The sequence below is a fragment of the Furipterus horrens genome, unplaced genomic scaffold (genome assembly GCF_987537825.1).
Source record: "Furipterus horrens unplaced genomic scaffold, mFurHor1.1.pri manual_scaffold_11, whole genome shotgun sequence".
Classification (NCBI taxonomy): domain Eukaryota; kingdom Metazoa; phylum Chordata; class Mammalia; order Chiroptera; family Furipteridae; genus Furipterus; species Furipterus horrens.
In genome coordinates, this window is record NW_028327181.1 from 7341057 (window position 1) to 7354454 (window position 13398).

General features: G+C 41.1%; 1 protein-coding gene across 2 annotated transcripts in view; it reads right to left on the minus strand.

The window, feature by feature from the left end:
- The window catches only part of MED13L (mediator complex subunit 13L), a 244806-nt gene that overhangs the window by 9464 nt on the left and 221944 nt on the right, over positions 1-13398 (minus strand). For both annotated transcript variants that reach the window (XM_090290784.1, XM_090290783.1), the window contains exons 20-25: positions 11141-11333; positions 10039-10468; positions 9231-9450; positions 5731-5919; positions 2204-2427; positions 1872-2014 (exon numbers count right to left, since the gene is read on the minus strand). In XM_090290784.1, coding sequence (XP_090146910.1) covers positions 1872-2014; positions 2204-2427; positions 5731-5919; positions 9231-9450; positions 10039-10468; positions 11141-11333 — 1399 coding nt within the window. The remainder of the gene's footprint in view (positions 1-1871; positions 2015-2203; positions 2428-5730; positions 5920-9230; positions 9451-10038; positions 10469-11140; positions 11334-13398) is intronic.

The following is a 13398-nucleotide window of genomic DNA, read 5'->3' on the forward strand; positions in this document are numbered from 1 at the left end:
TCTCTAACTCTGTATGTTTCCAAACAAGCTGTTCTCCCCTTATAGAGGTAGAATAAAAATTTTTTCCCATATTTCATATTCTTAATTAACCTCAAATTGCAGTGGCTAAAATAAAAGTGGCCAAGAACAGAGAGGTATTTTTAAAAACCACAGAAAAATCAAACAGATGTGAGTTCTATACTTAAAATCAAATAAGAACAAAAAGGTGGTGTAAGTATTTTTTACCACAAATACTCTGGTGATAAAGAACAGAAATTCACAAAGCTGACTCTGAAATCTATAGGCTCATATCTGACACTGCCCCACAGAAACACAATGTGTGCAGACCTCAGACCCCCGAAGGAAGACACTGTAGGTCAGTAAACTGATTTCCTATATATTAGGCTCTCCTCCATGTTTCCATTCCTTGAAAGTCACACTTACATTCCATGCCTCTGAGAGACAAGAAGGATATGCCCCTTCTAATAAGTCATATCCGGGAAGGCAATGGCCTTAATAATTTTCCAAAATACCAAGCGACTAGACTACTGGGCTACGTTTTTATCCCCTCTTCTTCTTTTCTATTACACTCTAACTTTTCCCAAGAGTTAAGAGTAGCTCAAAACCTTTAAGAAATAAGATTGACTAAGAGGCACACTAGGAGGGGAGATAAGAATTCTGACAGAAATGAAATGATGAATTCCCTAATGTATCAGACCTCCAGGCTACTGATGTACGATTCATTATAAGTATGACATTCTTTAAAAAATGAAAAGGGTAATATTTCTATTGGTCTACAATGTAATTTATTCCTAAAAAATTTAGGTATAATAGATTCCTAAGAGAACACTTATTTAATACATATTATGTAATATTTGTGTAGCTGCTGTTACACTCTAATAATTAACTCACTCAGGAACTTACTACAATGCAAGTTATATCTCTATCAAAGATTTCATTTCAGGGGTTCCACAAATACTTGATTAAATTTCATGTAAAGAAATAATGTGTGTACCCTAATATGAGTGTCAGCAAACTATGGTCCCAATGCCAAATCCTGCAGTTCTGCTTTTGTGCAGACCTTAGAAAAAACTTCTGCTATCTATATGTATATATTGAAGTTTTTATAAATGGGTCATTAATTAATAGGGCTTTTAAAAGAATCATCTAGGCTTTTAAAACGGTACCAGTAGCTCGGCTGGGTTAGCAAATAAGCGGGGCTTAAGGCCTGGCAAGGCAGCTGCCGGAGGCCAGCTGTGTTATGTTAGTTACTGTTAGTGCTTCGTGACTGACTATTGTATTTATAAGAAATATAAGCAGCTGGTAGATATATTGGTGACTCAACCTAAAAAAAAAAAAAAAAAACTGCTCTCTTCAGCTTCCAGAGTGAATACCAGACAGCAGCAATGTGAATAAAGGCTGTTCCAATCTGCAACTACTAGTCCTTGTAATTCAGGGCTATCTTGCTATTGTGCTGACAAAGCAAAATACAGAAACACAAAACTCATCACCATCAACTAGCGAAACCAATGAATGAACAAAACTGAAGGCTGTTCTTATATATGACCTCTACTATCATCCATAACCTCTGACATAATTTTTTTGTGTTAAACTGACTTGTACTATTACTTTTATATTAACAAAGCACCATCTTTCTGTTTCATACACTGGGGTGCAGTGTTTAAGTTTTTTTTTTTTTTAAGGTAAACGGTTTTGTTGCCTGTGAAGGGTTTGAAAACCACTGGTTTTCTATATATCTAACAGGATGTAGAAATATAACCTGCTTTGGTCTTACTACCAGCTGTACCGTCCCCATCCCCCCTGAGCTCAGGCAACGACGTTAGCCCAGCCTTTCCCCATCTCCCGCGCACGCCGCCTCATGCGGCTCTCACCTTTAAGTTCCCCGTGGCCAAGCCGCCCAAGCCGCCCGATGACAACTCGCCAGGGGAGAGATGTCATCTGGACGATACCTATGCACCATTCCCATAACTTCTGCAGTCCAATTTTACGTGCAGATACTTTGCTCCTCCGTGGTCTGAAAAGGAAAGAAATGGGGAAGAGGTCCCCAATGAATCAAAGTTATCACTTAAGAGAAAACCAAGAAAATCCCAAAGAACCCACCCACAGGGGACCCGCTGCATTTGAACAGAAAAGCTAGACAGGTTTGTGTCTCAGGAAAGGCAGAGCAGCGACCCCCACGCACCACGGCAGCAACGCCCCTCACCTGTTTGGTAAAGCGATATTTACAACACACGTCTCTAACAGCTCCCCGTGGAGGTCAGTGCAGGAAGCCAAAAGCCAGCGCTGGTCGTGAGACAGACAATAGCCCACAAAGAGCACATTGTACTTCTGGCTCGCTTCGCCGAACGTCTCCCCCAGCTCTGTCTGCTTGTCTTTGATTGGGGCCAATAGAAAAGGAGGGGAGTAAAGCTGGATTGGACTGGGCCTCTGAAATCAAAATCAAAATCAAAATCAATATCAACACAAAGCCACTCAACTTCATGTTTACAACAAAACCCGGGACAGCACTGAATGAAACCAACAGGAAATAATGACAATAGATTGCCCCCCACCAGGACTATCTATATAAATAGCAATGATAACACAGGCAACAAAAAGATGGTTTAAATGATATAAGGTAGGGCACCCAACCAAGCCAATATTTCCTTGTTAAAAGAAATTACTATTTTAGAAAGTAAACTGGCCCCACTCATTAGTCATTAGAAAAGTGGAAATTAAAACCACAACGAGACACCACCACATAGCCACCAGAACGTCTGAAATAAAAGACAGGAAACACCAAGTGTGGTTCACAGCGGTATCAGCTCCAAACAGAAAATAACCTAAATATCCACCCTTAGTAAGAGGAAGGACACACTGTGATATGATCACACAATCAGAGTAGTAAACAGCAAAGAGAATTAAAAACTACCATTAAAAGCAATAAAAAGGATGAATCTCAACACTGAATAAGAGAAGCCAGACACAAAAGATAATCAATTATATGATTCAATTTATATAAAAGTAAAAAAAAAACAGACTAAACTACGTTGCTCTAAGTCAGAATAGCAATTACCACGGGACTGACTGGAAGGGACCGGAGGGAGAGGTTTCTGGATGCTCTCTACATTTTGTTTCTTGTGCCTGGTATGTGATATTTTTACTTTAGTGAAAATTCATCAAACAGCACACTTTTGATTGAGTACTTTTCCATTTGTATGTTATCCTTAAGTGTGTATGTGTGTGATTTCAGAAATCCAAGCAACAGCTGTTACCTAAGACAAACATTTTAAATAAACTGGCATTTAATTGTCGTCTTTGCTCATAGCTATTGTACACTGTTGAGTACTGAATAAACTATGCAGGGGTCAGTGAGCTTCTATACCATGACATGGATGAACCTCAAACATTATGCTAAATGAAAAAAGCAAGACATAAAAGATAACATGTTGTAAGGTTCCATTTACATAAAACGTCCAGAACAGGCAGCCCCACAGAGACAGAAAGCGGATTAGTGGTTGCCAAGAGCTGGGGAAAGAGCAAAACGAGGAGTGACAGCTAACAGGCGTGGAGTTTCTTTCTGGATTGATGGAATTTTCTCAAGCTAGACAGCGATGGTAGCTGTAAACCTCGTGAATAAACTAAAAATCACTGAACTATACAATTTTTAGAAGGGTGAATTTTTATAATACGTGAATTATCTCTCAAGAAATCCTTTTTCTTTTTAAAGTCCAGTAGAGGTTGCCTAAAAAGTTTTGTGTGAAATAGCAGGTAAATGTCAAATATTTTAGATGCAATAGCTAAGCCTGTGATAAGTCACTAGGTAACACATTCTTCTCAAACTCTATAAAAAACAAAAGCGATACTAGTGCCGGGATTTCTTCTAAAACTTGAATGATAAATACCAAAACACATTCCTTCTGATGTGAAAATGTGCTTGCTAAGACTGGACCAGCGCAGAGAATGAGAATGCCGAGAAGCAGGGGCCTGGCGTGGTCCCCTGCAGCAGCAGCCTCATCACCGAATACGGCGCGTGGTGCCCGGCAGACACTCAGCCATATTTCCTGAATGTAAGTGCAGTATCCTAGCTGCAGACGGAGGGAGAGGCAGCATGTAGCAATTCATCGTTACCATAAAGCAAGTATAAAGGGACAAACCTCAGTAACTATTCCTAACATTTGGTTCTTTTGTTTTTAGTAAAGTCAAGTGATTTATTTTTCTCTTCCTGTCCCAAAGCAAAAGGGGGAAAAAGCGTATTTTCGGCATTTATTTTCATCTAAGCCTCACTTTATCTCATGAACTCCTGATGGTGTTCTGTCAGAATGTTATCATCTTTTTAAAACATTATGCCATGTCTTGGAATATCTTAATATACAGAGTCAGCCTTTACTCTCCTCTGTGACAGTGCGGAACCCTATGAATTACCAATGGAAACTGTGGTCACTCCTGACCAAAGCATGAGAAACGACCGACCGCGTCTGAGCTGTGGGGTAAGCACGAGAAGTAAAAAACTAAGTTTATTTAAAAAAGCAGTAACGTAATTTCTGGAGACAAAATAAGGAACATGTAGAAACAAACTTATTTTTTTAATTTTAGAAAAGTGATGAACTGCTCACAAAAGTGAAAAATTCAAACTCAAAAGAATACACTAACTTAAAACTGCCAAATATAGAAATTTTATATAATCCCAGAATGAATGTAGGTTGTCAGCTAAGCAGCTTCCTCTCTCGGGACCAAGCTGACATGAACCAAGTTACAACAAATGCAGTATCATCTACAGTTGCGTCATTTTTCCACTTCTAAGTTTTTACTTATACAAGGATAAGCATTTTATAGAGTTTTCCCAAAAAGCTTCCATTACTAACTAAAATCATCAGCAGTCTTGATGTTTTTAAGGTCTCTTATTATGAAGTCTTTGTTGGCTTTTTTTTAATCCTCGCCCAAGGACACTTTTTTAGAGGGGAAATGGAGGAGGGGGAGGAGAGGGGGAGGGAGAGAGACAGACAGACAGACAGACATCTACTGGTGGCCTCTCGTAGGCTCCCCGACCGGGGATCAAGCCTGCAACCCTCCGGTATAGGGGATGACATTCCAACCGAGCCACACTGGCCAGGGCGTGCTGGCTTTTACGAACGGGGAATCTTCCATGCAGTGAAGTTGCGGGAACTGCTTTCTGAAGGCTCTGAACATTCTAAACACTGCCCTGCGCTTCCGTCTTCAGGCTAAAGCACAACTTTCATTTAAAACAGTTTGACTTTAGTGAGGTGCTTATCTGCGGGAGGGTTAGTAAGACGGAGAGAAAAGCCAGTCATTTACATACAGAAACTCTGGGACAAGAGGAAAAGAAAGCAGATCCCTGTAAGAATGTGGGTCTGGAAATGCGGGGCCTTGTGAAATGAACACCCACACAACTGCTGACCAAGAGAGAACTAGAGAAGGTAGAATTAGTGACTGAAGACACAGATTAGCTTCAAAAAATACAGAACAGGATAAATATTGGAAAGTCAAACGTAAGTAGAAGTGGTAAGCACATTGTTGCCTTAGGTCCTACATCAAAAAATAGCAAGAGTTTCTGGCCTCTTTTCTCAAAAGAATTTACATTCAGGAGCGTCTCTTCTATTTAACGCAGGATTAAAGAAACCTACCACCCTTAAATAAAGGTAGAAGTCCGAGCGGGCCACCAGGGCTCCTGGCTGGCATCTTCAATGTCAAAGCCCCCTTACTGCACATTTCGGCCCTGGCGCTCCTTACCTCCGGGTTCTTCAGCGTCATCTCGATGCTGGCGGCAGGCCCGAACCCTGTGAGGGACTTGATGTGGATCTGTGTAGGCAGAGGCCGCCTGCACTGGCAGTACACGGAAAACGCCATGGACTTCAAGTACTGAATGTAGAAAACTTGTTCATCCTTCATTGTCTGCAGCATGGACTGGCAAGGCACAATCTGCAGGCACACACACAAACAAAACTAGAAACTGAGATCTGGACTGCTAACAACAACGCTGAAAATGGAATGCATGAATTCTTAACCTGAATGGGAGAGGAAACTTGAGTTGTAAAATAGATAAATGCCAAACATAATATAACTCTATCTAATTTCTTCCAGTGACATAAAATCCTGTATTTCAAACGTACACCAGCAATTTAAGAAAAAGTGGCACTGTATTAGTCAAGTTACAGTCACTTAGAAATTATCCTGTTCCTATTTTAGGAGTAAATTCTTAATGTACTGTCCCTATGCCCCTAAATTTAAAAACCCGTTTTTTAATTTTTATAATACATATATATATATAGTGTACGTAGCATCTTTGGAATTATTGTCTAACTATTTGAGAAAAGAACTTCCAAACAATAAAAAATTATTAACAACCTATTCTGGTATCTTAAATTTCAATCTTTTAATTCTATTTGATAGCTTAAAATTAACAGCAAAACAAAACCCAAACAACCAAGGCATTGTTTTTACCTATTAGATTATAAAATTTTTTAAAATGTTATTATGTTGTAAAGGTGTCAATGGTGCAGTAAAAATGGTCATACCCATTCACTACTGAAAGAAATGTAAACAAATATAACCGTTTTGGAAATGAATTTGGCAATGCTCATCAGTATCTATGTCTAAGAATCTGCTTTAAGAAATGACCTGAAAGGTGAGAAAGAGATTATACATAAAGATGTTTGTTATAGCTTTATTTATAATAGCGAAAAGTAGAAGCATATTAAGTGTCTAAGAGTATAGGCATGATCAAATATGGAAGATGTGCAGTCATTAAAAATGCTGCGTGTGCCCTGGCTGGTGTGGCTCACTGGATTGAGCACCAGCCTGTGAACCAAAGGGCTGCCGGTTCGATTCCCAGTCAGGGCACATGCCTGTGTTGTGGGCCAGATCCCCCAGTTGTGGAAGTGTGAGAGGCAACCACACATTGATGTTTCCCTCTCTTCCCCCATCTTGAAAAATTAATAAATAAAAATGTTGCTTGTGAAAACTTTAAATAGCACGAAAAAATGTTCACAAATAACATTAAGTACAAAAAGTCTATAAATTATATTTTTAAAAGTGTGATCTCAACTGTGTAAACAAATAAACAGGAAAAAAAAAAAAGACTAGAAATACACCAAAATGGTAATGATGGCTGAATCAAAAAGCTACAAATAAGAATATTTTCTTGAAAAATACGAGACTTCCGACCAAGATGGGTCTCCCTCCACAACTAACAAGGAATACAACTACCTCAAAACTAGAGGCAACCAGAAGTTCCAGAAAAATCAAGCTACATGGAAGTCCAACAAATGAATATATAAAGAAGAAATACTCATCCAGCCAGGTAGGAGGGGCGGAGTCGGGGCACAGAGGACACGGTGTGGTGGCGGCAGCGGCAGGCCAGAGGAAAGCGCAGTCACACATTTTAAAAAGTCAGGAGGGACACCTGGGGAGCATTCACAGCTCCTGACCAAACCGCACAGCTCACAGTCTCAGCACTGGGGAAAATAAAGCCTCATTGCTTCTGACTGTACAAACCAGTAGGAATTGGGGCAGAGGAAGAAACAGCTGGTCTCTCAGCAGAGTCCGCTTGTTTAAAGGGCCCCCACGCCCCTAGAACATCCACAGACCCACCCACTCTGGGAATGATAGGGCAACAGCTAGAGAGACGCCAATCCCATACGAAAGTGGGAGAAGTGCCTGGAAAAGGGGAGAATGCTGAGCAAGCGGCATTGTTCCCTCTCTGACCCCTCCCCCACATACAGTGCCACAACGTGGTGAAACGGATTGCTCTCTGTACTGACGCATACCTAAGGTTCTTCCCCTTACAATGAAACAGGAGCAACAGCTCTACCTAAGACACAGAGGCAAACACACACAGGAGCCTGTCAAGATGAGGAGAGAGAGAAGTATGGCCCAAACAGGGGAACAGATAAAGGTTCCAGTGGGAGAACTAAGCGACGAGGAGAAAGCCAACCTAACAGATAAGGAGACAGCCAACCTAACAGACACAGAATTCAAAACCCTAGTGATAAAGATGCTTGCAGGCTTGACAGATGTGCTTCAGTACGGCAAACGCATAAGGGAAGAAGTGAAGGCTACACTAAGTGAAACGAAGGAAAATCCACACAAAACCAATGGTGAAAGGAAGGAAACTGAGGTTCAAATCAATGATTTGGAATATAAGGAAGAAAAAACAGTCAACCAGTACAGAATGAGGAAACAAGAATTGAAAAAAATAAGGAGAGGCTTAGGAACCTCTGGGACAACTTTAAGTGTGCCAACATCTGAATCAGAATCATAAGGGTGCCAGAAGGAGAAGAGGGAGAGCAAGAAATTGAAAGCTTATATGAAAAAATAATGAAGGAAAACTTCCCAAATTTGGCGAAAGGAATAGACATACAAGTCCAGGAAGCACAGAGAGTCCCAAACAAGTTAGACCCAAAGAGGACCACACCAAAACACATCATAATTAAAATGCCAAAGGTTAAAGATAATCTTAAAAGCAGTAAGAGAAAAGCAGAGAGTTACCTACAAAGGGGTGCCTATAAGACTATCAGCTGATTTCTCAAAAGAAACTTTGCAGGAAGAAGAGACTGGCAAGAAGTATTCAAGGTGATGAAAAGCAAGGACCTACAACCAAGATGACTCTATCCAGCAAAGCTATCATTTGGAATGGAAGGGCAGATGAAGTGCTTCCCAGACAAGGTAAAGCTAAAGGAGCTCATCATCACCAAGCCATTATTATATGAAATATCAAAGGGACTTACTTAAGAAAAACATCAAAACTATGAACACTAAAATGACAACAAACACAATTATCAACAACTGAATCTAAAAAATAAAAACGAAATCCAACTAAGCAACCAGAATAGGAACAGGATCATAGGTATGGGGATCATTAGGAGGGTTATCAGATGGAAGGGGGAGGGGGAGAAATGGGGAAATGGTGCAGGGATTAAGAAGCATAACCAGTTGGTACAAATAGACAGGGGGAAGTTAAGAATAACATAGGAAAGGGTGAAGCCGAAGAACTTATATGCACGACCCATGGACATGAACTAATGGGGGGGCCTACTGGGCGGGGAGGGGGTTACTAGCCAGAGGGGAGCAAAGGGGAAGAAAATTGGGACAACTGTAACAACATAATAAAATATATTTTTAAAAAATTCTTTCTTTTATATTTGTATGTACTTCCAATAATTTAAAAAATCATGAACCTTTATTTACTTTCATAAAAACAACAAAAAGGTAAAAAATGAACTTGCAAATACCTGGAGAATGAAAGAATTTCTCATATGCTCTGGTAAGTTATCCAGCATCTCTGTGTAGCAGCGCATCAAACTCAACAGCCAGAAGTTTCCGGAAGTGGAGTCCTCCTCTGCAGTGTAGGTGAAGGGGTCCACCATGTAAATGACAACAGCTGGAGGGTAGGCTTGGCTGTCTGCCGAGTCAGGCTCTGTGGGAATTCCGATTCTCTCCCTGTCTGTAACGCTGCAGAGAAAGTCACTCATGAGATGTAAAACTAAATATAAATTACATAAAAATAAAGTCAACTCTAGAGCACACTGTCTCTTTGGACAACGAGTAAAGGTCAAGTGTAACATCGGCATGTGTCATATCACTGAACTAAAGGCAGACCAAGCCAGTCGGTATCAAGATGGACATATATGACAGCAACTAACTGCCTCTAAAGTGGGAGGCCTCTTTGTCAACACCCCCTTACTTCCCTGTGGCTATAATCTACAAAGGTGGTTTATAATACTATTACATCAACATTAATAGCTTACTATTATCCATATATTATATTTATATAATACCAATATTAATATTAGTGATAGCTCACTATTAAGTTAATGAGTTTAATAATAATAATAAGTTGATAACTTAGGTCACAAGAAGTCTCAAATTTCTTAACACGGAAGCTACTGATTGCCATCTGTTACCTTCTCTTGGAAAGAAACACAACAGAGCACTTCACCGGATTTAGAGACTCAAGAGGTTGCGGGAGGGAGAAGGACAGAGAAGCGGAGTAGAGAAGGGGCCCGCGGAGAGCACGCGTCTCAGTCAGTGAGGAAGTACCTTTCCTGTCCCTCCTGGGAGGGCTGCGAGGAGCTCTGCCCAGGCTCAGGGTCTCCGCCACAGCCGACGTTCCCTTGCGTTCTATCAGCAGAAGCGGCCCCAGCGCTGGGGTTCGGCCCTCCAACACTACCACTGAATCCTGACGAAGAGGTAGCGCTTAGCTGGTTAACAGCGGGAGCGGGGCCCGACGACGAGACGGGGGGCATGGAGACGGAGCCAGAGGCGGAGCTGCTTGCTGTGGGGTTCGCAGAACCGCCACTGGAGGTGGGGTTGAACGCACTGCCCGCGGAGGGAGCTGCTGATCCTGCACTTGAAGCTAAAGTCCCGGCGTTCCCAGGAGTGGCCTGTCCCTGTGCCGCTGCTGGTGGGGTCTGGTACTTCGGTGGCATCAACAGGCTGCTGTCGAGCTGCAGAGTAGCCAGGTAAGGTGCTGCAAGAGTGCGTGCGGAGAGGAGACTTTAGGGAGGCGCCGCAGGGTCACACAATCAGAAATTCAAAATGATCACTGCTGTAAAAATTACGCTTTCAGGCTGCAATACTCTGGTTATGACACAGATGCTATCTCCACACGTGAACATATGCTTAGATAGGCTGCAAACACAGCAATGAACATGGACCTACTTATTGTAAGTACTGAAAAAGAACCTTGTTTCAAAAGAAAGAAAACTAATCATTTGTAACGTTTTCCTTTCCGACGGATTCCGTACGCCGTCACTGAGAAATGAGAGGCCGTACAGAGACCTACAGCCACTGAGGCACATCACGCTCATGTGCAGAGGTGGCTTTACAAGCTCCTTAGATTCTCCTGGGAATCTGGGATAAAATTAAGCAGTTAATACCAAGTCATGCAACTAAGTTTTCAAAATCGTGGAGTAAACTAGTTACTACTTCTTTAGGCAACTTTTAAATAGCTTTTGAAGAATATATGTGCACATAAAAAGTTAGCATTTAACTACCTAGAACGTAAAAATTAGATCTAAACAAATACATGAGAGCATTAGACAGAAGCAGCACAGCTGCACCCTAAGAGGTGTGTGTGTGTGGGGGGGGGGCTGCTATTTTACCTGTCACGTTGTACTCTGCCTAATAAACTCCCACTTACCTAGGTGATGGCGACAAACTTGCGCATAAAGTTTGAGTTTGGAATGATTGTCGTTCTCCTCACTGCTCCACGGCTGGTTGAACCACTCGCTCACAAGCTCGTCGGCCAGCTTCTGCGCCACGGTCTTCCCCACGCGCATGATCCCATCACGGAGCACTTTGCAGATGGGCTTGTGCTGCCCGAGCCTACACATCTGACACCACAAACAAGGTCACTGCTCACAAGGGGACCCACTGCTCTGCTCAGCACACACAACACAAGGCAGATTCTGTACCAGACACATTTTCCTCTCCCTCTTTAGTGTGACCACATGCAACCAAACGAACGTTCTAAGCTGGTCCTATCTGGTAATTATCATGTGCCCTGAAACTGCTGTTGTTCTCTCTGAAACCTGGACTAGCTCCTCTACAGAAAAATAAATGTTTCTTTTGAAGAACAATCAATGTTTCTGCACCCCAACCCATTCCTCCTGCACAAGGGAAGACTGCTGGGCACGCCCTGACTGCCAGTGGTCAAATAAGGAACTCCCCGACTCCTGCCTACTGAGGCTGACTGAGACATATGTCTGCTACAGCCTCTTAAGTAAGCCCTACTCACAATGCTTTCCCATAAGATAACATTAAAATTTTATGGGCCACCTGTTGGGATTGTTACAGACATGTGGGGATCACCAGCACCAGAGGCCACAGAAGTGCTGGACAAGCTGATCACTTTTTTAAAGTAAAAGGTTGTTTTAGCATGAGATTCTGTTATTCATCTCCAAGACACTAAATGGCAGAGAAATAATATAACTGCCAAAAGTAAGCTACTTACCTACCTGTTCACCAGCAAGAAAGCCCATATTATTATCCCTCACTAGAGCTGATGAACTGAAACCTCACCAAACCCCCACAAAATCTTACGCAGGCAGGCAGTACTGCCAAATGAGCAACCCTAGTAGTGTTATTAAGATCTAAAAAGATCTAGCAAGCCTTTCTATGTTTTGTTACTTAAAAGTGAAGGCTTCATTCAGAAGAATGGATGAACTATGAAACTGCTTAGACAAGCTGTCTGTGTTAGGGTAAGTATGGTTTAATATCTTTATGTATCCTTGGGCCAGGCACTGTTTAGAAATTATTGTATCTAAGAGTTTCCTTCAGGGGCTTAATAGATGCCATTACCTAATGGGTTAGCATCTCCTCACTTCTTTGCAGGGACAGGTAAGTTTACTACCTCATCTGTACTCTTTCTTATATTTATCGAGAGTGGATGGTCTGTTATGGAATATTTTTGAAATTCAACTTGGCATCTTATTTAACAACCACATTTGTAATATGTATAACACAGTTCTAAATACTTTATAGAATCTTACTAACCAATGTTACCCCAATAAATGTAATTAAAAATAACTAATTTAATTTAATCTTGCCATATATAACAATATTAGAAGCCTAAAGCAGAAAGAACTTAGTGTGTGTGATGTGGCATTTCCTCTTTAAAGACAGACTTGATTCTAATTTTTCAAAAGAAACAGGAATTTATGTACTAAATATATAAAATTATCTATCTGGCTATTACATTATTATGGTTATTACACTATTAACCTGTACCAAAATTTTAGTATTAAGATGAATGTAGTGGTAAATAAAACATAACAGGGACATAATTCATTAAACTTATCTTTGGATTTAGAAAATTTCAAGCTGAACACTTTTATATTGTTTTCAGGCACCTTCCCCTTTTCCACTTTCCCACAAAAAGAGCAGATGTGCCTCCTTTTTGTAAAGCTCATCTTCTGAACAGCCATTTCCCCTGGTGAGTAATCCTTTTATTTTTTATTTTTTTAAAGATCTTATTTATTTATTTAAGGGAGGGAGAAAGAGAGGGCAAGAAACATCGACTGGTTGCCTCTTGCATGCGCCCCAACCAGAGACTGAACCCACAACCCAGAGAATCAACCAGCGACCTTTCGCTTTGTGGGACGATGCCCAACCAACTAAGCCACACTGGTCAGGGCAGTACTTTTAAACTTGAGCGCACGAATCGGGAGATAACAGCTGGCAGGATTTTAAGATGTCTGGTAAGGCTGGCAGGGGAAAAAGTCTTCTAAATCTAATAAAATATAAAGCCAAGATGGGAAAGCAATTTACGTCTACAAAAACTTCCCAATTTAGTTCTGTCCTTCATCCTCCAACTAATTGCAAATTTCCTTTGAAATCTATGTGGAAGATATCTACTCTTTAAAATTTAATCATAACCAGAAACAATCTGAGGCCTCA